The 23,522-nt window shown below is 35.4% G+C and overlaps 1 protein-coding gene across 5 annotated transcripts in view; it reads right to left on the reverse strand.

Moving 5' to 3' along the window:
• AKAP9 (A-kinase anchoring protein 9) overlaps positions 1–23,522 on the reverse strand; it is a 115,870-nt gene that overhangs the window by 63,548 nt on the left and 28,800 nt on the right. For 4 of the 5 annotated variants that reach the window (XM_032237727.1, XM_032237725.1, XM_032237726.1 and 1 more), the window contains 10 exons: positions 22,317–22,478; positions 11,067–11,222; positions 10,207–10,398; positions 7,077–9,359; positions 4,398–4,596; positions 4,166–4,245; positions 3,751–3,856; positions 2,858–2,955; positions 992–1,094; positions 360–558 (listed from right to left, as the gene is read on the reverse strand). In XM_032237727.1, the coding sequence (XP_032093618.1) occupies positions 360–558; positions 992–1,094; positions 2,858–2,955; positions 3,751–3,856; positions 4,166–4,245; positions 4,398–4,596; positions 7,077–9,359; positions 10,207–10,398; positions 11,067–11,222; positions 22,317–22,478 (3,578 nt within the window). The remainder of the gene's footprint in view (positions 1–359; positions 559–991; positions 1,095–2,857; positions 2,956–3,750; positions 3,857–4,165; positions 4,246–4,397; positions 4,597–7,076; positions 9,360–10,206; positions 10,399–11,066; positions 11,223–22,316; positions 22,479–23,522) is intronic. The other variant, XM_032237728.1, reaches the window with a different exon arrangement.

Consider the following 23,522-nt stretch of genomic DNA (forward strand, 5'->3'; position numbering starts at 1 on the left):
ACAAAGCTCCATTTGCGCACAAATGGAGCTCTATGTACTCATGTATGCCCCACTTATTATTCACAAGAAACTATACCCTATCCTCTACCCACTGGGCCACCAAACCAGTAATGTTGGGGATCTCTATCCTAGATCATTCAGGACACATGGTATCAAGTATAAAGATACAACTGTAGCTTCTTTTACTTCTTTTAAATGAAACATGTCTGGAATTGGGAAAATACAAGAGAGGAAGGATAAGCTCTTAATTTCTACTTTGGTCTAAGTCTGTTAGCTTCCAAGTTAATTGCAATACACAGAAAAACTGTTGAAATCAACTCAACTCATAAAATAAAAATGAGATCCAAAATTATAAATACCTGGAATTTTCAGAAGACTCGCTGGCAATTTGGAGTCTATTCTCTAGGTGAACTATCTCTTTAAAATATTTTTCTTCCGTTTCTTTTAACTGCTGAAGGAAATATGATCGAAGATGCCCAATTTCTTTAGCATGTTGTTGTTCAAGTTTAAATTGCAAATTCTCTACTTCTTCCTGAGAAACTGACTTAACTTTAATGCCTATAAATGAATAAATAATAAACACTAGTTTACTTAATAGAGAAACAAGCAATGAATATGTCAGAATAATACATTTTTATACATACACACACAATATGTTTTTCATATATAAGCTGCGACAAAAATATGAACATTCATAGGCAGCCTCAGCTTACCATGCCTATAGACAAACATTTTTCAGTGCTATGAAAATAGACAAGAGCTATTTTGCTTTGCTGAGAACCATGAAGATATCTAAAGCTGAACTTAAATCTTTAAACTATGAACATTTTAAGATATTAAATATATACTCAGGTTACAAAATATAATAAACTAAGATTGTTATACTGTGCTATAGTTTCCTTTTGTATTTCTTTCATACGCATAAAAGTTTTAAAACCATGCATGTCTACTTATATTAACAATGTCCATAATTTCAGGTGCATATCTTTACCAACTAGATCTTGAGATGCAGTAGGCAAAGATTCTACATTCTGTTGAAGAGAGCCAGTCTCTTTATCATTATAATCAACATGGGATGTCTGTTGATCTTCCATCTGAAAAATTTAAACAAAAAGTAGAGAAAAACATGTACGTTAATTTTTAAAAATACTCAAAGTAACCATGTTTAGCAAAAGGGTAGAAACTTTTCCATCACTATAATGTTCTAAAACTTTTGCACTTCTAGCAATGTACTGTTCATAACATGAACATGAATTGAGTAATAATTGCTGGACACTTGTATTTGCAAGACACAAAAATATTATATATCCAAGGCTGAAATTAGTATTTCAGTTATTCAATAGCAATAGCACTTAGACTTATATACAATTTCATAGAGCTTTTACAGCCCTTTCTAAGCGATTTACAGAGTCAGCATATTCCTCCCAATAATCTGGGTCCTCATTTTACCGATCTCGGAAAGATGGAAGGCTGAATCGACTTTGAGCCTGTGACATTTGAACTGTCAAATTACAGGCAGCCAGCAGCCAGCGGAAGTAGCATGAGGTACTGCATTCTAACCATGGCGCCACCGGGGTTCAATGGAATGTTATGCTTGTTTATACTTTTAAAATTAAACAAAAATATTTTTTATATATTTTCAAACATCCAATAAAGTTAAATGTCAAGATAAAGCTTTGTTGCTTTTGGAGCATGTCAGATTTTATTTTAATAAATTTAATTTTATTAAATATAATTTAATAAATTTAATTTAACTAATATAATTAAATCTATGGCCCCAATAATTCCAATAAGATTTATTTCTGTGCACTACACATATTATACTAAATATTTCAAATCATAATATATTTAGGGCACGAGAACATTTTTAATTTAGCATCTTCTGAAAAAAATAAAATTTGCAAATATTTGAAAAAGTCATTAGCTATTTATCATTTTTTTCTGTCTTATGATACACTAAATAATAAAGATTATGGTGTAAAAAGGTTAAGTTCCAGGTTTACCAAAGTAGGTTCAACAGAATGAATGCAACCATGTCTGATATTTATGGTTGACTTGAGAAACAGAATACTCTGTTTCAATATTCAAATATTCAGCCCATAAATTCCACAATTAAAAAAAACACCAACATAATGAGATTCAATCCAAATCACAAAAACAAAGTAAGAGATAAATGAAATTAATAACAAGAGATACAAGTTATTTTCTGAATGCTATCCAGTTATGAGGCAAATATGATTGCCAGGAGGGAGAAGGGTGGAGCTTTCCACAGCATTTGTGCTACTTCACAGATATTGCATAGTTTTGATTCCTCTAACATCTCAGAACTAAGGGACTCCAAAGTTCCTGTCTTGATCTAACAGGTATGCAAAAACCAGTAAATAAAATACTTTAATTTCTGTATCACTATCAAGTGGACCTGTAGCACTGTGCTACAGATCGATAAATCAAGATTTAATGTACTCTCATGCAAGCTTATTCAGAAATAGATCTCATTGTTTTCAAGAACTGTATCTATACCCAAAGGTGCTGTTTTCCAAAAGGCAAATGAACTTTTTTTTCTTTGAAAACATTTCACTTTTATCCAAGAAAAGCTTCCTCAGTTCTAACTGGTGTTCTGACTGGTGAGGAATGGAATTATTTATGTTCTTTGCAGTCATCTGGTTGTTAGCACTCTGAGGGTCTATTGTTAGCTCTCTTTTGGAGTTGTTGAACTCACTTGAGACCTTATCTGTATCTTCAGAGTGCAAATAGGCATGGAAGTTTTCTGGGACTGCTAAAAAGACTACATTGTAAAAAAAAAAAAAATAGGTAGTGTCATATCCCTTCCCCTCTGCTCCACCTGAAAGAATCTCACCTTTATTCTGCTTTCTATGAATTCTACTTGATATTCTAGTAGCCTCTGGGACGTTTCCATTATATTATTCAGGAGACTTTGTAGGGTTTCTTGCAAAACTAAATTACAGAGAATAAATAAACTTTATATATCATTTCATTATTCTAATGTAAATTTTAATTCCTGTTGTAAAATACATTTTTTTATTAAACAGTATTCTACTTTCCTTATAATGCCACCGAGATATTAATCTTCAAAAATCTAAGGATGAATGTGAATTTTCAATTTCTACCAGTTACTTTAAATAAAAGTCCTGAATTATAGCAACAGCACTTAAGACTTATATACCGCTTCACAGTGCTTTATAGCTGTAAGCGATTTACAGAGTCAGCATATTGCCCCCACAATCTGGCTGAATTATGAATGAATTCTCTCTCCACATCACCTGTGCTCCCACCTGCATTCCTGCCTCTTCCCACTTTATGACTCACATTTTCTGGATGTACGACAGCACATGGGACTGCACTGCTTAGCAAAGGACATTGAAAGTGCTATCAAGAACTACCTGTACTATATAAGGACAGGGGAAGCTGCAGAGCATAAAAGGGATTTTGTATTTCCATAGCTGTATTCCCCAAGAGAAAAAGCAGCAGCTTTTGATAAGAGATGACTTGCAACTTTCCTTGCTGGCTTCCCCACTGACTTTACTTGTGGGATGCCAACAGGGAAGAACACAAATGAGGATCATGTGACTGTGAAGTGCTACGATGATCAGAAGTTTGCAGACCAATCAAAAGTTCAATTTGTTTGGCATGTCACTGAACAAATAGTTGTAGTCCAAGGACTTCAATTCTATAAACTTTTGTTTAAAGTAGCCCTTGTGGCCATGTATAGATTTGCACAAGAAGAGTTACCTTGAGGGTCTTCTGTTGGCATTAATGCTGAATTAGATTGATTTCTCTCACCAACATCAAGTTCAGTAGCATTTGAAAAAAGTTCAGGAAGAATTTCACGTACTGACTACAAAAATAATAAAAATGAATATTATAGCTTTATACTTGATTATATCAAGCCAGCTAAGGAAAAAACAAATAAAGCTTTTATAGAAACACTATTTTGCATTCATTAAAAAACACTTAATTTTGTTACAGGAAAGATCCCTTAGGTAAGTGCCTAAAAGATTCACCCGTATTTTCCCCAATCCTCATACTTAAACTATAGCCTAGCAATATTATAAAAATGCATGGGATACAATTTAACATTTTTGTAAGATTAGAGCAAGAATGGAAACACAAAATTTAAACAATTCTAAGGCAATTTGTTCTTGACCTTAGTGAGCTTTGAACATTCTTCAACTACTTTCTTGCTAAGTTCTTCCAGATGCACCCATGCAGATTGGTCTTTTTCATCTGTGGAAACAAATTATCACTGAAATATTTATTTTAATAAGTTTTATTTTAAGAAACTATGGGTATGGCCTAAAGGGGAGAGAGTCTACTGGGAGAGTATTATAAGAAGCTTGGAATTCTAAAAATAATTTTCTTCTGGTTTATCCACTTACCTGTTTTTTGATTGTCCACAATCTGGCCTTTGTTTAGCTCATAAAACTCTTGTGTATGACTTAGCTGGAGATCTTCTTTAAAAGCAGAAAGTGCATTTTCTTTTTCTTTTTCCATGTAGTCACGCACCTGATTCACATGCGCTGAATAAACCACAGAAGGACAAATAGATTGGGCCTCCATCTGCAATTTTAAATCGCTCTAGAGAAAAATACACATATGTGGAATTTAATAATCATTTTATTCCCCAAGATATTAAAGATATAAATAATCTGTGTTTTAATCTTATTTATCAAAACTGTATGCTACCTTAATTTGAAATTTTTCAAGACGTTTATAACAATAATCTTTTTCAGCAATATATTAATCAAAAAATTAAAACATCCAAGATAATAATTCTTAATATTGTACAAATGAATTGAAGACCATCAAAAGCAAGGACAATAAATCTTTCTTGCCTTATAAGACCCAGTGACTTGTGGTGCTTCATTTTTCCCAGCCATGCTAGGATGTTGTTACAGTTGGTGAATAGAACAGGAATACAAGAAAAAACTATTCCTAATAAACCTAGGTGGGCATAGCTGGAATTCCCTTAAGGTGAAACAAAAACATCTCTTCAAACAACCAAACAGCAAAGTATTACCTTTTTTGGTCCTCCCAATATATGATATAGATTCCGTAATTAAGGAAGCTCTCCTAATGGCAATATAGTGAAACACCAGATTACCATTTAAAAGTAGATGATTATATTTCAGTCTGGAGACTGACATTATAATAAATTATTATTTCCCTAGTTTTTAAAGATACATAGGGGTGCGCATTATGTCATTGGAAAGACAGACTAAATATTTTCAGTCTGCTTTGGAAGTTTTCTGGAAGAGAATGTTCTGCATTTCTACTTTCATTTCTCAAATTGTTAAGCTTCTAATAATTTTTAAACATCTGGTGAAAGCAAATGGCTTGCACACTGATCACCTGTCTTTCTGTCATACTGAACAACTGGCTTTTCCTTTTCTTTTTCCCACTAGTACCTTTCCAATTATTAATTAGAATAACATTTATTTTTAATATCACTGTTAATGTTAGTTCTTAAATATTTAAATATTCCTTCATATTCAAATTAACATTTTTAAAAATTGAAATTCTTGATAAATTCCAGGTAATTTTATCATTTACTTGAAATTGATCATGAAAAATATGTACAATTTTTATTAACACTTGGCAAACTCCATCTAAATGAATACTAAGTAAATGCCAATAACAGAAACAAGGTAGAATATCATACTAGTCCTAGCAGTGCAGAATCTTTTACAGGGTTTTTAGAGGGGAAAGTGGGAGTGAGCTTGTCTGCTTAAAGCTTAAGAAAGTAATGGGCCTGGAAAGTAATGGTGTGCTCACTGGACCATGAGTTGATCTGCTTAACCAGATACTGATTAAGTAAATAAAAGGTGAAATTCCCCAGGACTGATTAACAGCTAATATTGTACCTATCCACAAGAAAAAGGCTACGGAAGAAGTTGGAAACTATAGGCTAGTGATGACAAACCATTATTCCTTTAGGGGCCAAAAGCACATGCAGCGTGCTATGGTGCGTGTGTGCATGCCCACACCCTTAATTTAATGCTCCCACCATGTTGTGCCCACCTGCGCAAGTGCACATAGCTTTCTTGGAGCCTGGGGAGAGCAAAAACGGCCTTCCTGACCTCCTGGAACCTCTCTGGAAGCCGGAAATGGCCCATTTTCTGACTTCCGGTGGGCCCAATAGATCCATTTTCCATCCTCCCCAGGCTTAAGGAGGCTTTCCTGAGATCTGGGGAGGGTAAATAACGGCCCAACGGGCCTACCACAAGGCCAAAAATCAGCTGACCAGCATGCACATGCGCACTGGAGCTGACGTAGGGCAACACCTTGTGTGCCCTCAAATATGGCTCCACCTGCCACCAGCCACCAAATTAAACAAAATAAACCTAAACCTGTTAAAAATATGTCACAAATGTTTTGGATGAAAGTGGCATTGAGCCAGCACCGCCCTCAACCAACACATGCAACCATCCTCCCACCAGCAGTTCATCTCCTTATGACCCTTGCCTGATGTAACCTCCTTATCACAAGACACATCAGAAGACTCACTGATAACTCACAGCTGACCCATCACAAGACCATCACTTGAGACACCCACACCTGAAGCTCTCATAAATGGAAGAACACTGACACTCCCTAAACTCTGCTGAATATGTTACCTATCCCTGTAATGAAAGTTTCAGAAACCAAGTTACAAGCTCAGAGAATGAACCTTCACCCTTATCCTATGCCCAAGCTACAGATATTTGCCACTATTGCATAGACCTATCTAAATTTTAACAAATCATATGACATAGTTGCACATAATATAATGAACTCATAAAAAGTTGTATAGGATTGGGTTTAAACACTAGGTGGTTCAGTGGATAAGAAAGTTTTTTTCTGCCTTCAGTTTTTTGGGTTTCTATGTTAATACGTTTCAGAGTTATTGACTGTTTTTTTATAAATATCTGTGAATAAATATCACATATTCAAGGAAAATCATATCAAATAGATATGTAATGTATATCCTCAAAAGAGATCCCTTATTATCACATATTAGCTTACAGAGAAGTCATGCAGAAATGCATATATTCATGCATTCATATGTTTATCCATACCTGCTTAGTTTTTAACATATCCAGCTGTTCCTTTACTTTGTTTTTCTTTTGCATAGGATTCATACACACGGAATCTCCTGTTATTTCATGCATTTGATTAAAATTATCCAATAGTGATTCTGGTTCTCGGCTCAGTTTTTGATAAAGAATGTCTTCCACAGGAATGCTATGAGCCAACAGCTCACTTGGTATAATATAATATAGTATAATATTTTCTTCTTTTTCTATTGATATGTCAAATTTCTGATTGAAGTCAGAAATAAAGTTTCCAGGTTCATTAACTGTAGGCTGATCTTTGGCTAGTTCCCCACGGCAATTTTCTGTTTCCTGTTCAAAAGAATTAATATTCTTCTCCAATTTGTGACTAACTACAAATTCTAGTTCTTTACACCTTGCTGAAATGTGTTCTTTATCTTGCTTTAGGCACATAACCTCTGCATTTAATTGGCAGATTTGATGATGCTTTACTTTTAACTGTTCAGAAAGATCAGAAAGTCTTAATGAAAGTTCTAAATTCTCATGCTGAGAGAGCTCTAGTTTTTCCATAAGTTCTGATGTGTCTTTTTCTATATATTCCTCTTTATTCTTGTCCATGCTTGCTTCTAAATCCAATTTTACTTTTAAAAGAGAAGTATAATTTTCTTTGAGTTCTTGGTAATTGTGGTTAAAATTTATTTCAGCACGTGAAAATGAGTTTTTTAGTGTATTAATCTCTTCTTTTTGTTTGATGTCTTGTTGTACAAGTTTTTCATTTTCAGCTATTAATTTGTCTATTCTGTTTTGTAAATCAAAATCCTCTGAATTAGAATTGTTACTAGTAAAAATCAAGTTCCCTTCCACATTCCTAACTGTGCATTTGTTTAATTTGTCTTGTAGAGCCTTATTTTCACCTTCGAGAACATCATTTTGTGCTTCAACCAATAAATATTTTTCTTGAAGATAATGTGCCTGCTCTTTCATTTTTTTGTCAAGTAATTCTGTTTTAAGTTGCAACTCCTGTTCAAGTATACATTTTTTCTTTTCTTCTTGTCTAAGAACTTTTATCTCTTCCTTTAGGTTCTTTATCAGTAGTATCATTTCTTCTGAGTTAGTATTTACTGTAGGCGGATGTAAATCTTCTAGTCGTGCTATTTCTAATGTGAGTTGATTCTGAATTTTTATTAAGTTGTCATTTTTGAACTGCATAGCTTCTAATTTTTTGTTCATTTCATTCTGCAAATCATCTAATTGGTGTTTAGCTTGCATAGTCATATTATCTTTAAGATTTTCAATATTTATTTTGTGTTCTATTTGTAAATCATCTTTCACTTTTGACAATTCTTCTTCATGACTGAATAAAAGCTGAGTCCTCAATCTCTCTAGTTCTTCTTCTTGAGATTCTGCCATCCTGTCCAGAACAGCATCCTTTTCTCTTCCCAGCATTTCAAGTTTTATTTGGTAGTTTATAATTTCTACATGTTTCATTTCTAGTTCTTTCCTTATCTCTACGGCTGAAATAAGTTGAGCTTTTAGGTGTCCAATAGTGATTTTTAATGTATCTACTTCTTGCAATTTGGTTTCTTTTTCACTTATAGCCTTCTTTGTCATGAACCGAGCAAAGCTCAGTTGTTGACAAAGATCTTCCACTTGATTTTGAAAAGAAGATTTTTCCAAGGACAACCGTTCAACCTGCTTGGATAATTCATGTTTTACTTTTTCTTGTTGATTGTAAGCATCCTGAAGCATCTGATTCAAATCATTAATTGCAGTATTCATTAAGTGGATTTGGTCATTAGTATTATCAGAGTATACTTTCTCTAAATCTGCTTTTTGTTGGGCAAGGACCTTTTCGATTTCTGCTGAATGTTCTCTGATTAATACTTGCTTCAGTTGTACAATCTGCTGGCCATGCATTTCTTCTAATTCTGCCGTGAGATCTGCAACTTTCCTTTGGGCTTCAAATTCCATTTTTTCTTTGATATCATTCTCATGTTGGGTAACTTCGTGAAATTGCTTTTGCAGTTTTTCCACAGTTCCCATTAACAGTTTTATTTCCTCAGAACATTCTTTTTCTTTTTGTTTAGAAATTGTTAGTTCAAGTTTCACATTACGGAGCTCTTGATTCTTTTGAAAAGTCTCTTCTTTTAATTCCACTAGAGATTTCTCAGCAAATGATAATTTTTTCAGACATAGACGCATATTTTCTTCATGTTCTTTACATTTTTCTTTCAGTTCTTCAATAGTTGTTTGTTGTTCATGCATTTTCTTCTTTGTAGAACAATCTTCTTCATCTTTCCATTTTTCCTATCATAGAAACAATTCCCTTATTTATTATAAAATTTCTAATATACCTTCATATACCTCAGATTTATTAAGCTTTATATTATTATAAAAAGAACTATTGATTTTTAGAATAACACATTTAAAGTCAATAAAATAAGCACAGGACTTGGATTCAAATAGTACATTAAATTGTAAAACTGGGTTTAAAAAAGTAACTGTTCTGTGTGATAAAACTTTTGTCTACTCAAATAAACTATATTATGCTTTCGTGTGATAATCTTATTTTTAAAATATATTTTAAATCAATGGCTAAGTTTACATGACATACCAGCCAACTTTATTTTTGCCTAGCCTGCAAAAATGCATGTTTCTCAGACAGGAAATTAACAGAATAAGAGATTTTAAAAAACCATAAACCTATTCTTGCCATATGTAGTCTCCATAAATTGGTTACAGTAATAGATACCACTCTCATGCTGGCCAAAAAATTATCTCTTGTTTGTTGATTTTTCATAATTTTTATAAAATATGCTATATAATTAACCAAACATGATTAAAGTTTTAAAAGGTTAAAAAGAAAAACAAATCGTCAATGCAGTTCTATACAGGGAAACCACAGAAATACCTGATTGAATAATAAGAAAAAAGCAAAACAGTATTTTTCATTATCCACATTCCACAGTATATATTCTTACTGTATAGTTTAAACATGGCTAATTTGGCTAAGTGAAACTTGTCAGGTACAATATACATACTTTAAAAATAAATGTTCAGTTCTCCTCGTCCAATGTTTTATATTATTGTGCATCTTGTACTAGTTTTTTTAAACAATAACTATGATCAAATATACAAGTCTTAGAATACAAACCATGCCCATGATTTTATGTTGCAGAAGGGAAACTTGCACTCCAAGATCTTCATTTATCTTCTGATAGTTTTTCAACAGTTGCTCTTTTTCTTTGAGCTGTTGCTGACAGGCAAATATCTGTTGCCTAGCTTGTAGTAAGTCAGCAGCTGTACTGCTGTAACTATTGTTCCTTAAAGTTTCACTTGCCTGTAACTTATGAACAGAACAGTGTGTTAAGACATTGTTTGAAAAAGTGGCTTACAAAGTAAGCATTCTCAATAACGTATTTTCATTTCTCTCCCATAAATGCATGCATTTTACACTTATTCTCAGAGACATCTCAGAGACATATTAAAAACTCATGTCCCTTTTCCTCCTGAATTTTCATAACGTACTTCTATTTACTCAAACATAGTCCAGAATAAATTATCCTGAAAAAGACTAAATTTACTTCAATATACTTTCTGGGAGTATAAAAGATAAACGATTCAGAGCAATGATTTCTTGATACAGAAAAGCAATGCCACACTTTCAGATATATGCACTTTTTATTTTATCGGATAGCCAAACCATTGTTTGTGAACTCTCAGCACTTTTTTCAGCTTGTAAGACTTCCTTAAACTAAAATTTTGGCATTTGGATATCATTCAAAAGAGTCATTATTTATAATACGGAGAACTGAAAATATCATTTGCAAACTGAAAGTTTAATAGAAATCCAGTCAGTGAATAATATATAAAATCAAAATCAATCCATTAACTCAAAATGGTTTGCCTAATGGGAAAGTAGAAAAAATGAGAGAAGCATGTATACTTTTTTCCTTCAATAACTGGAATAATTTAAGCATATTTTTAAATTTTAATAAAATATCAGTTACTTACATGCTGAAATTGAATTTGCAATTTTTCAGTTTGTTCTGTCAAGTCCAAAAATTCACTCACAGTTTCTTCTCTCTCTATTCTGGCTTGCTGCAGATTAGCAGTGAGCTGAATTATAATGCTGTCCCTTTTTTTAATTGCTTCTTCGTACTGTTGGAACTAGAAAATGTTATGTTAAATATTATTACCATTTATACAGAACTCTATATCAATTCAGGTGAGTCTTGAGTGCATACAATTCCAAATATGCCCAGATATTTAGAAAACAGAAAAACAAAACATGTTCACTATAAAGGCATAACAGTAGGTTCGGTATTATGTAATGTTATCAATAGGGAATTCGGGTTGCAAACTTTCTCTTTGATTGTTGCTTGATTAGGGTATTGTTTCATCAAGGAGAAAGCCATATACTTACAAAAACTGACAGGGCAAGCTAATATAAACAAACAGTCAGCAAATCTCACTGGTACTGTATAATTTATCTAGCCAGGCAATGAAACATCTGCAAGAAAATAACAAAGCTCTGAGAGTGCTAAGAACTCCACAGTTACAACCCTGAGCTGCAAATACCATGTTTCTCTGAAAATAAGACAGGGTCTTATTTTCTTTTGACAACCGAAATAAGTGCTTGGCCTTATTTATGGGGAGGTCTTATTATTTTTGAGGTGCAGGAGGTAGCGAGCGTGGTCACTTCATGGCTGCTATTGTGTTGCAATATTTTTGGGAAGGGCACATATGCTCAAAAGCCCAATTGGGCTTATTATCCGGGGAGGTCTTATTTTCAGGGAAACAGGGTATTCTCTTTATCTATAACAGAATATTGATTTCCTTGCTAATGATATTATTTTTACCAATTAATACTTTAAAATGCTAATATAAATATAGGTTTTTGTTACCTTAGTATAGTTTTAATATTTATAGCTTATAAACACTTTATTACATTTCTAAACATTTTTCCAAGAACTGATTTTCAGCACAAGCCCCAAATAATTTTTTATATTTGCAAAAGAATATGTGACTGCTTAATTTTTATACTTCCTCTGAATAGACCTAAAATCTGAAGAACTAAAACTTCCAGCATCAAACAATGAGCAATCATTCAAATATCATGCTGCAAAAAAAAAAAAAAAAGGACAGATGAGGACAATGTTAAAAAAGAAGTTGAATTTAATAAAAATTATCCTATTGGATTGAAATAAATATTGCTGAATATGCAAGACATATTTTATCAGGAAACTATTTTCCCAACCATCAATCCAATACAGTTTTAAGTTGGAAGATGTTTTGGTTTCTCTTCCAGTCCTTGGAGGTTTCTCTTTCAGGTCTGTGTTCAGCTTAAGAAGAACACAAACTGAGCTCAGAGTTGAAAAAAGAAGCATAAACCAAATATCAACTTCCATTAATTATAGCAGATTATATACGATCATGTGAATGGTGAGAGAGAAGTAAGGAAAATGCTTTGCAATATTAGATTACAAACTGGAATATTTACTTAACCTCATTTTTGCTTTGAAAGTGCTATTTTTCTTTTTCAATTTTCTCACTAAAAGGCTACATTACACAAATCAAGTAATATGTATTGTATGATTATGTATAACTAAAAATAGATTAGTATAGTATAGTCTTTATTGTCATTGTACATCATGTCTACAACAAAATTGGTTAGATTAGAGTTTTTCTTTTTATAAAATAGTTTCCTTCATTTTTAAATCAATCTAATAAATTATTTTTAAAAAGTTTTGATCTTTATTTAAACATTCTCTATATTTAGCAAACATTGTAACATATCATACCTTTCTAACTCATGTCAATCAATTACATTCTCAATTCTCTATACATGCAGTCTAGTATATTATGGTATCTAGAATCAATTATAAAAACTATTTTCTGGCCTTCTTTGATCAATATAATAAAACATAATTGTGATACTAAATGGGCAAACTCAAAAACAAGATGTCAAATATTATATAGTAAGAGATTCAGATAGTCTCCAATTTATGATTGCAATTCAGCCTACACTTTTGGTCATAACATCATGACAGTTGTAAAGCAGCTCTCTATGTAACTACATCCATTTTCCGACCTTTTTTGTGACAAGCAAATGCAGCAGTTGTTAAGCAAACCATTGTTCACTCTGGGACAATTTTTGCCAGAAACTGGAAATAAATGCTGGTTTCTGGCAAAAATGTCATAAATCATAGTCGATTGCAGGGTGCGGTGAATGGCCATAAATATGCCAAGCACCAAAAAAATGCACATGACCCAGGGAATATGGACATTGGAACTTTAAATTCAGATTTTAAATTCCATTTTGGGGTTTATCATAACTTTGAACTTAGTTTAGTGACTGGTCACATATTGAGGACTACCTTTAGCAGAAAGATGAGGAAAGAAAAGCACTGGCTTTTTAAAAAAAACACAGGCTTTTAAAAACTCATATGCCCAAAACTTCAGTAAAATTCTTTCTTCTGCAAACGCAACACAATGATTTTAAATGGCTGTTTTAATGTTAAGACTTATAAAAACCATGTTAGGGAGGTTTTTTCCATTGAGTATTTTTCTCAATGAGTATTAAAAAACGTATCTACTGCAACCTAGAACAATGTTACATTCTAAATTTAATAAAATACATCTGAGCTAGGGAATTTATTTAGGCAAATAAATAGCGGGATAAAATGCACTGTGAAAAACTCCAACTTTTTCCTGTTATTAGAAATTACTATTAAGAGAGCAAATTTAGTATAAGTTACAAATAAAGTAATAAAAGTGGGATATAAATCAAACAAATAAATAAATGTTATATCCTTCCAGACTTGTATTTAGATAGCCTGAGATACAGAATATTTTAACAAATTAAATAATTTAATTAAAGTTAAGGTGTAAAACACAACTGTTTCCACATATAATAAATAGTTATGACTATCAATGAACATATAATAAATAGCTATGACTATTTATTACTAATTATTCATACATGGTATAATGTAAGTTTTGGGTGGCCCGGGACCCCCTCATTATGGAACATTTATTTGCTTTTAAGGATTTTATGCAAGTGTTTGCACTTTAATAACAATATTCTGGATTATAACAACAAATAGAAAAAAAGCACTTGTTGGAATTCATTCCGGGTGTTTGCGTGCAGGGCAGTTTCTACTGTCTGAAACACACATACACAGGGATGCAAAAACATCGCACCAGAAACATCTTTCTGGCCTAACGGTCATAACTCACTATGCAGCCTCATGTAACAAGAACTATGTGAGCCAGCTACTCCCACACATGCCCTTTCTTCCCCCCTATGCTGTGCTGTAACTTTCTATTCCCCCTCTCCCCCTCCCAATGCCATGCAGCTTGTAACTTTCTGTTCTCCCTTTGCCCACCCTTTGCCATGATGTGATTTTCTATTGGTTTATTTGTAGAATGCTGTGAACTTTTCATTAGTTTACTTGTCATGTGTGATTATATATGCCTTTTGATACGCTCCTTTTTGATGACGCTGTAACTAACTTTTCTAATAAAAGAGCCCTTCGATGATCATTCGAAGCTTTTGCTCATCCCGAGGAATTTTGTCTGGTGTTTTCCTTTTGATTAGGCAAGGACACATGAGCAGCCCACCAGTGTGGCGACAATGTCGCAACTGGTGACCCCGACGTGATCTTGCTGATCAAGCACGTCGCCTCATCCGTCTCATTTGGCACCCCCATTGCTTACCGGTGAAGGAACGCCCCTTGCATACCAGGACCGGCCGTCGCAGACGGAGCATTCTCCCAGAATCATGAGTTATGGGGGCAGAATTCTCTAAGCCCCAGGTTGCACACCTTTTTGAACTTAGAGAATTGGCCAAATCCTCAATATTAATCTTAAAAAAACAATGGGAACTTTCTCACCATCCTTTCGAAAAAAGATCTTACTAACCTTCTCAGGTACATTTATCAAAATTGTCCCACATATCCTGAGAAGGGCTCAATTCGAACAGCCACTTGGGAAAAATTAGGGAAGTATTTCCATGACCCTCCAAGGGCACCAGCGAAAATACTTTCCACTTGGCAGATCGTCATGGAATGTTTAAAAGTTCATGAAAAAGCCATGATGGGGGGACCAGACACCCCCCGCCATATTTGGAAACCTCTTCACTAAATTCACACTCTGAATCCAAGGCTTCCTCTTCCCTTGTATGCATGCCTCTGTCACCCTCAGCCCCTGAAGCTCCTCAGCATTACATCCCTTTAGAGGACGCTTCTGCCTGCTTTCCAACCTGACTCACAGTCAGGAGACTAATCCTGGGGCATTCAGCCAGTCCCACACAAAAGGCTGCTTCTTATCTTCCTTCTTATTTCAATCTCTTGGCAAGTGAATCTGCCTGGCTCTTCCTATTTTCTTCCGGTGATCCCAGCTACCTCTCTTCCATTACCCCCTACGATGCCTCTCTTAGTCTTTCCTCATCGTGATTTCATGTCTCAAGGAGTTCTTGCTACTCCCTTTCTTACTGACTCTTCTGATTTCTTTTCTGTTGCTTTGATGACATTTTCCTGCCTGAGCACCTGAATCTTTTTCACAGATGTTTCACAGAGCAATTGATTCATAGGATCTGAATTGGAATGGAGAAAAATGGTTTTGTGTGTGTGTGTGTGTGTGTGTGTGTGTGTGTGTTTGAGTGGGCGGGAGCTCCGGTGAGGGAACTGCGCCTATTTAGGAAAGTAGGTAAATTATTGCAAACATGATTAATCGAAGGTAAATTATGGGGACAGGTTGGGAAGTAGAGAGTAAAGAGAAAGTGATAAAAGAGTGGGAGAGAGGAAGAAAGAAAAAGAGTGAAAGTGACAGAAAGAGACAAAGAGGAGAGAGAAGGGAGAAGGAGAAAGTGACAGAAGAATGGAAAAGAGGGAAAGAGAAAGTGAACAGAGACAAAGAGATAGAGGATGAGAGAGAGAGAGAGAGAGAGAGAGAGAGAGAGAGAGAGAGAGAGAGAGAGAGAGAGAGAGAGAGAGAGGAAAGAGGTATCCCACAGCCCTTACATACCCCTGTGTTTGTTATAAAAAAGAAATCTGGTAAATGGTGTTTTTTGCATGATTTGCGGGCTGTTAATAAAATTCTCCAGCCCATGGGAGAGCTGCAGTGCGGCCTCCCCAATCCAAATTTGATCCCCCAAGAATGCGATCTCATGATCATTGATTTAAAAGATGCTTTTTTTTCTATCCCACTCCATGAGAAAGTTATGTTCCAGAATTTAACAATTCCAAACCTGCTTCTCGCTTTCAATGGACAGTCCTGCCTCAGGGAATGCTCAACAGCCCTACCATGTGTCAATATTTTATAAATAAAACTTTGCAGCCGTATCGGATGGCACACCCTCACTTTTTAATTTAGCACTATATGGATGATATCTTAGTAGCGGCATGTGGGCCCACAGGTATGGTTTTAGCAACATTACCTTTTCTGACTAACCTTCTCCATAAAAATGGCCTGCACATAGCTCCAGAAAAGGTTCAAACAGCACAACCTTTTTCGTACCTGGGTCACAAGCTTTTGGCTTCTCATGCTGCACCTGCAATGCCAAAATTGGACTTGCCACACACTCCCACATTAGTACAGTTACAGCAATATTTGGGCTCCATTAACTGGGCACGCCCATATATGGGGCTCACAACCCCTCAATTGGCTCCGTTGTTTTCTGCATTAACAATGGGCAAAACCCCTGCAGATGTTATTAAATTAGATGAAACACATCAGCAAGTTTTAAAAGAGGTAAATGAGGCCCTTGCTCAAATTTGGGTGGATCGTCTTCAGGATAACACCCCCTTAGCTTTCATTATATGTAACACTCTTGGGCTCCCAACAGGAGCCAAGGTGCAAAAAACTTCAAAATTATTAATTATTGAATGGGTACACTTGTCTCACACCCCAAAGTCCACTATTTCTCAGAAACCTGCACTTTTTGCAGCTCTAATTACAAAAGCCTGTGTCAAAACAAAGTTGTTGGCCGGAATTGAACCTTCCATGATTTTTGTCCCTTGTTCTTTATCAACTTGGGAGACTTTACTTGCTAACTCGGAAAACCTTCAATTCGCACTTGCTGACTGGCCAGGTGAGATTTCTTGCCATGCACCTCCCGACCCTAGATTGGCTCTTTTGAAATCTGTTCCCCTGCAATGGCACACTCCATATTCCCCTCTCCCGCTTCCTCAGGCCATGACTATTTTTGCTGACGGAAGCAAAACCTATGGGGCTTGTGCCTGGCAGGAGAATGGTCGGTGGTGCACAAAAATTACCCCCCCCCCCCGCAGACTTCCGCTCAGTGTGCGGAGCTTGCTGCCTCTATTTTGGCTTTTTCCACTTTTCCAAATAAACCCTTTAACTTGATTTTGGATAGCCTCTATGTAACTCAGATTGTGAAATCAATTTATGAGGCCTATCTTTCTCCCTCATTGGAACCACAATTACTCTCGCTCTTTTAATCTTTGCTAAAGTTAATTTCTGCCCGCACCCATTTTTTCCATGTCTCCCATATCTGAAGCCATCAGCCCTTCCCTGGGCCTCTCCAGGAGGGCAATGATGTTGCTGACGCTGCGGCATCAGCCCCCCCACCCCATGTCAATGTTTGTTTTGCTATCACACCATCAGAACAAAAAAGCGCTCATAAAACAATTTGGCCTTACGTCGGCGGAAGCATCAGCAATCATTCAACAATGCCCCAATTGTAGTTGGCAAGAACATTCCCTCCCTATGGGAGTTAATCCCAGAGGGACAGAATGTTGCCAAATTTGGCAAATGGATGTGACTCAATATCCATCCTTTGCTCCTTGGAAGTATCTACATGTAATCATAGATACATTCTCTGGCTTCTTGTTTGCTACCCCAAAAAGAGGGGAAGCCACAAAACATGTTATCAACCACTGCATTCGAACCTTCGCATCGCTGGGACGCCCAAAAGAGATAAAAACAGACAATGGGCCCACTTACATCAGTGCAGCCTTTGCTGCTTTTTGTAACCAATGGGACATTGTGCACAAATTCGGCATTCCATATAACAGCCAAGGACAGGCAATGGTTGAGCGCGCTAATCAGACTCTTAAGCATGCCCTTGATCGCTACATTGAAACACCGGGGAAAGCGCCCCCTAGCCTCCCAGCTTTGCAAAACATTCTTAATCTTTGTCTCTATACATTAAACTTTTTAAATCTTACCGGCAGCCCACCATCCTCAGCAGCGACTCGTCATTTTGCAGCTCCACCTACTGCAGACACCCCCCGTCCACCTGTCTACTATCGCTGCTTGCCTGACATGACGTGGCGAGGACCTGCTGACCTGATTACCTGGGGAAGGGGCTACGCTGCAATCCAACTAAAAGACAAAGTTCTTTGGATCCCAGGATGGCACGTAAGACCATATTTGCCCAAACCACCTACAGAACCACCTACACAAACACAGAAGCCACCTGACCATGACCAACCAACAAGAACCACAGCTTGAGGCTGTCTCTGTCTCTGACCTGGAAAACAGGGCAGAGCACCCTCCACCCTACCACTCTTGGGTGTCGCATGGAACGTTAAACAACTGCGTATCTTATCTGCTCAAATGGAAACCCTAGCTAACACCACGATATTTGGGCTACAAGCCCTGCAGGCCGAAGTTGACTCTAGCTGGAATTTTAACTCAACATAGATTAGCTCTGGATTACTTGTTAAGCAAGGAAGGAGGCCTATGTGTTTGGTTGACTGCTACCTGTTGTCATTATTTGAACCAGTCCGGAGAAATTGAAACCAGTGTGGAAAAATTACATGATATCGTTCAAACAGTTAGACAGACATATAAGACCTCGGACTCCTTGTGGGATTGGCTGACCTCTTGGCTACCTAATTTTAGCTGGTTGGGAAATACTGTCAAGACCATTATAACCCTTGTTGCTTTGCTGATACTGTTGTGCTGCTGTATTCAATGTGTACCCTCTTTATTTGCAATAAAGAATATACTAAAGAGAATATACTCTCTAGCTTGGCTCCACAGAAGAAAATTCACATTGTCAACCACATGGAGTTACATGAACAGTCAACCCCTTTCAGGGGAAAGATCCCTTCCGCATGCCCAGCGACGAAGAGGGAGACGCTGCCTTTTAAAACAAAAATCAAAGCAATCTAAACGTTTCCTTAACAATATATCCCAAGCAATCAATATAAAGCCGCAGTCTTTGCCTTCTACGCCCCCTACTGGAGATTTGTTAATGAAAGAATTTCTTTTTGAAACTCTCAGAGAATTTAGAGAGGAAATGAAGCAATTTATTTCGGAATTATGTGATAAACTTGATGCCAAGATTGCTCAAACAAAGGAGGATACCATCGGGGTTATAACTGTGATGACAGATTATATTCTAATTTGACATCTAAAATTGAAACGTTGCAACAGGAAGTTGAAAAGGCAGAGAGACAACTTGTTATGACAAACTATAAAAAGACTGCGTTTGCAATAAGAGTTAGGGGATTGCATGAAAATGAACAGGAGAATTTGAAGCAGACCTTTTTTGAGGCTTTCAGTCGTGTGGTGGGAAGTCCGGGACTTAACTTTGATTGGCAGATCCAAAAAATTTACCGCCATAATTCGTGGACAGCAAAACAGAGACAGCTTCCGAGAGATATAATTATATATTTTGCCACAAAAGAATCCAGAAACGCGATACTACAAGAGTTCTACAATAACAGGCTGCGAATTGATGGACAGGACTTGATTGTTTTTAAAGAAATGCCACCCCAAATGATAAGAGCCAGGAGAGACTATGCTTTCTTAACTAAAGAACTTAGAAATAATCAGATACAGTACAGATGGGAGGTGCCATTTGGTATTACAGTTACACTTGATGATCAAAAATATCGCCTCAATTCAGCTTGTGAAGCTCGAGACTTTTACTATAAGATCTTAAAGGCAGGACTTCCTGAATTACCCGGACCTGGACAAAGACAAGGAGAAGTAGAAGAGAAACACCAAACCACACAACTACAAGGCGGGAGGTATCTTTTTTCCCCTCCGGAAAGGCAGAAGAGCAGAGAACAAGGATTTAGTTATGCTTCCAAAACATTTGCTTAATCTTAACTTGAATAATACTTTGTGACTCTGTCTTGTATAAAATGGTATAGTGGTATACCGATGAAGAGACATTAAGGCTGAAAGAAATGATGCTGATCTCCTCGGAAAATATACTGTATGGGACTTAAAAAAAGACTTGATGGACAACTTTGAATTTTTATATAAATTGTTTATGTTTTATTCTCTAGGGTGAGGAAGGCGGAGATTGTGATGCTTCTGGATTGTGGTTTAGGTTGAATGGAGTTGGGAAGGGCGGCGCAGATGGGAGGGTAGTGAAGGTTTAATTAGAGCTTATTTTGAGCCAGAAAGTAAGTTGATTTTTATAGAAATTTTTATTTGAATATAATGTTTGGAAGGATATACTCAGGGAGCTTGAAGGAAGGCGGAGCAAATATGAGAGGAGTACGGATGATAATAAAATATATATATGGACACGGGTAGAGGCAGGATGAGAGGAGTTGGAACGGAAACCGAGAGAAATATTTGAGGTGTTTAAGTTGCTTTATAGAGAAAGAGGTATAAGGGATAACTTAAAGGTTTGGAAATGGACACATATTTAGATAAAGAGATAAGGTCCCTAGCTAGAGTAGAATTTTATTTGATTAACTCACTTGGTTTCAGCATAGTTTGAAATCCTGCAAGTAATAAATTAATTGAGATTAGGAATGATGCACATTGTTTAAGTGTTAATAATGATGGGAAGCTGAGCTTAAGGTAGAGAGTTTATTGACTTTTCTTTTTTGGGGTTTTTTCTTTTTTTAATTCTTTTCTTTTTTCCTTCATTTTTTATTTTTTAACTTCTAATCTATTTGGTTTCAATATACTCCAGACTGTGTTTGATAAAGAGTTGTGTCGGGAATGGGATCTGGGAAGTCGGAAGGGGGTGAGGGAGGGGGGCTCATGGGGGGGGAGGGTGGAAATATAGAATAATAAAAAAAAAGGTTGAATCATCTTTCTGTCCTTCCAAGATTGATAAAATGAGGACCCAGATTGTTGGAGTTTATAATGCTGACATTGCAAATGTCCTAGAGAGCACTATAAAGAACTACAGTATGATATATGTGTCTAAGTGCTATTGTTATAACTATCTGTCAATTTACAAATGCTCTGGGACACAAGACAAAGCACCATAAAACTTTACATCATCTCATAAGTGTACAATGCCTAATAGTAAACACACATACACAGAAACACCTTATAGGTGCATTTTCTGAAATCTTCCTGCAATTAATGTATCTGTCAAATTCAAAAAATAAAAACAAAAAGTATAATATTTATATAAGAGAAACCAGATATAGTATAAAAAACAGGATAAAGTTGCCTACTTTGAAATGCTATTTTCCATCGCTATTTCATCAATAATCCAAAAAGGACAGATAAAGGATGTGTACTATAGGGACATACTAAATAAAATATGCGTAATAGCAGGGTAATGTGCACATAACGCAAATGATAATTTACATGTATACATTTTAATTGTGCAGACAATATTTAGTTAATATATATTGTATGTGACTCATCCCAGTATCCAAAGTGATTCCTTAGTATTCTTCTAACAACTGGACCAGAAATTTAATGATTAGCATAGATTTATATATTATCCAAGTTCCAAGAAATTGATGAATTTTATTGCACCATTACTTTATCAACCATTTTCTTGATTTATAAGAGGAATGCTTATTTCACTGTCCTTTGTCTAACAAAACTAGGGAGTATTCTAAATATATATATAATCCTATTGTTTTTTTTTAAATAGAATTAAAGTCAACACTCATTAAGAACTATTTATTTATTTATTTATTTATTAGACATATACCGCTTCATAGGGCTTTCAGCCCTCTCTAAGCGGTTTACAGATTTTTTAGCAAATTGAGTCAGCAACTTGCCCCCACAGTCTGGGTCCTCATTTCACCCACCTCGGAAGGATGGAAGGCTGAGTCGACCTTGAGCCGGTGAGATTTGAACTGCTGAACTGCAGATCACAGTCAGCTGAAGTGGCCTGCAGTACTGCACCCTAACCACTGCACCACCTCGGCTCTTGAACCAAAAAATGTGGAAGCTGAAGCAATAAATATACTGATACTTCTAATATTAGTATCAATAAATGAAACTAAAATGAACATTTTCAGCAACTCAGATTATACCAAGCATGCAGAAAGCAACATAAGGTAATTATACCTGTTGCAATTCATCTGTACCATATGTTGTCCTCATTTCTTCTAGCTTTTTATTTAGCTCTTCAATCTCTTGCTGCTTTCCAGCCAATTCATTCATCAGTTCTGTTACAGTATTCTGCACCTCATGATCAATATACTTCTTTCCAAATTCCAATTCTTCTTCCTAAACCAATTCAAGGTTCTTAAAACCCAGCATGGTATAATATTGTTTTTAAGTGAAGATATGTAAAATATTTTTTTTTGAAAAATGATACAGTATTTTAGAGCATTGCTATGGAAACTACTACTACTTATATAGCTTGCTCTATAACAGCAACAGAATATTAATCCAAATTAATTTTAAAAGTTGTCTTCTCAATACAGTGAAAATGGAACAGAAGAATAGATAAACTAAACATAAACTAAAAATTGTTATGGCATGCAAGTATAAGAATTGCAATTAATAGTATTAATTCATTTCTCAAAGCAAATCACTTAGTGTTTTAGTATTAATTGCCACAAATTAATTATAAATACTGTATCCTAATAAAGTCAGAAGGTACATCAGTTCTTGTCAAAAATTTGTCATCATTTATCTGCATGAGAAAAATGTCTATATGGATTATACTTTAAAATACAATTTAGAATGCAATTGACATGTTCTTAGAAATAGCTATCTGTCCTCTAATAAGTCTACAGTAGTCTCATATTTACACTTGATTACACCTGATCAATCTAGTTTACTTAATCAACACAAGGAAATACTCTCGTCAGTGAAGTAAAATATGGAGGTCGATTTTTGTAATATTTCCCCCCAACAAAGTCTTGGACAATGGAAAAAAACACGCCTAAAAGATTTCATTGAACAATTAGTGTTTACTGAATCAGGATTTTTTTTCTTAATGTAGAAATATGCATAAAGCCCATTAAATGGCTTATGTGATCTGCTTTCACTGGGTCAGGGTGAGTGGGAGGTGGGGAGTGATTTCATTATATTGTACTTAATCTTAATTTATTTGATACTTTTTGTTAGTTTTTATTGTTTTAAATGTAGTTTTTTATATTCTGTAAGCTGCCTTGAGTCGCCATGGGCAAATAGGCAGCAATATAAATTTAAAAAATATAATAAATAAAGGCTTGATAAAAATCATGATTTTAAAGAAGAAAATACTTTAGGTTCCCATTACATTGTAATACAAAATGTCTTTCCACCCAAAAGTAATAGAAA

The sequence above is a fragment of the Thamnophis elegans genome, chromosome Z (genome assembly GCF_009769535.1).
Source record: "Thamnophis elegans isolate rThaEle1 chromosome Z, rThaEle1.pri, whole genome shotgun sequence".
In the NCBI taxonomy this organism is placed as follows: Eukaryota; Metazoa; Chordata; class Lepidosauria; order Squamata; family Colubridae; genus Thamnophis; species Thamnophis elegans.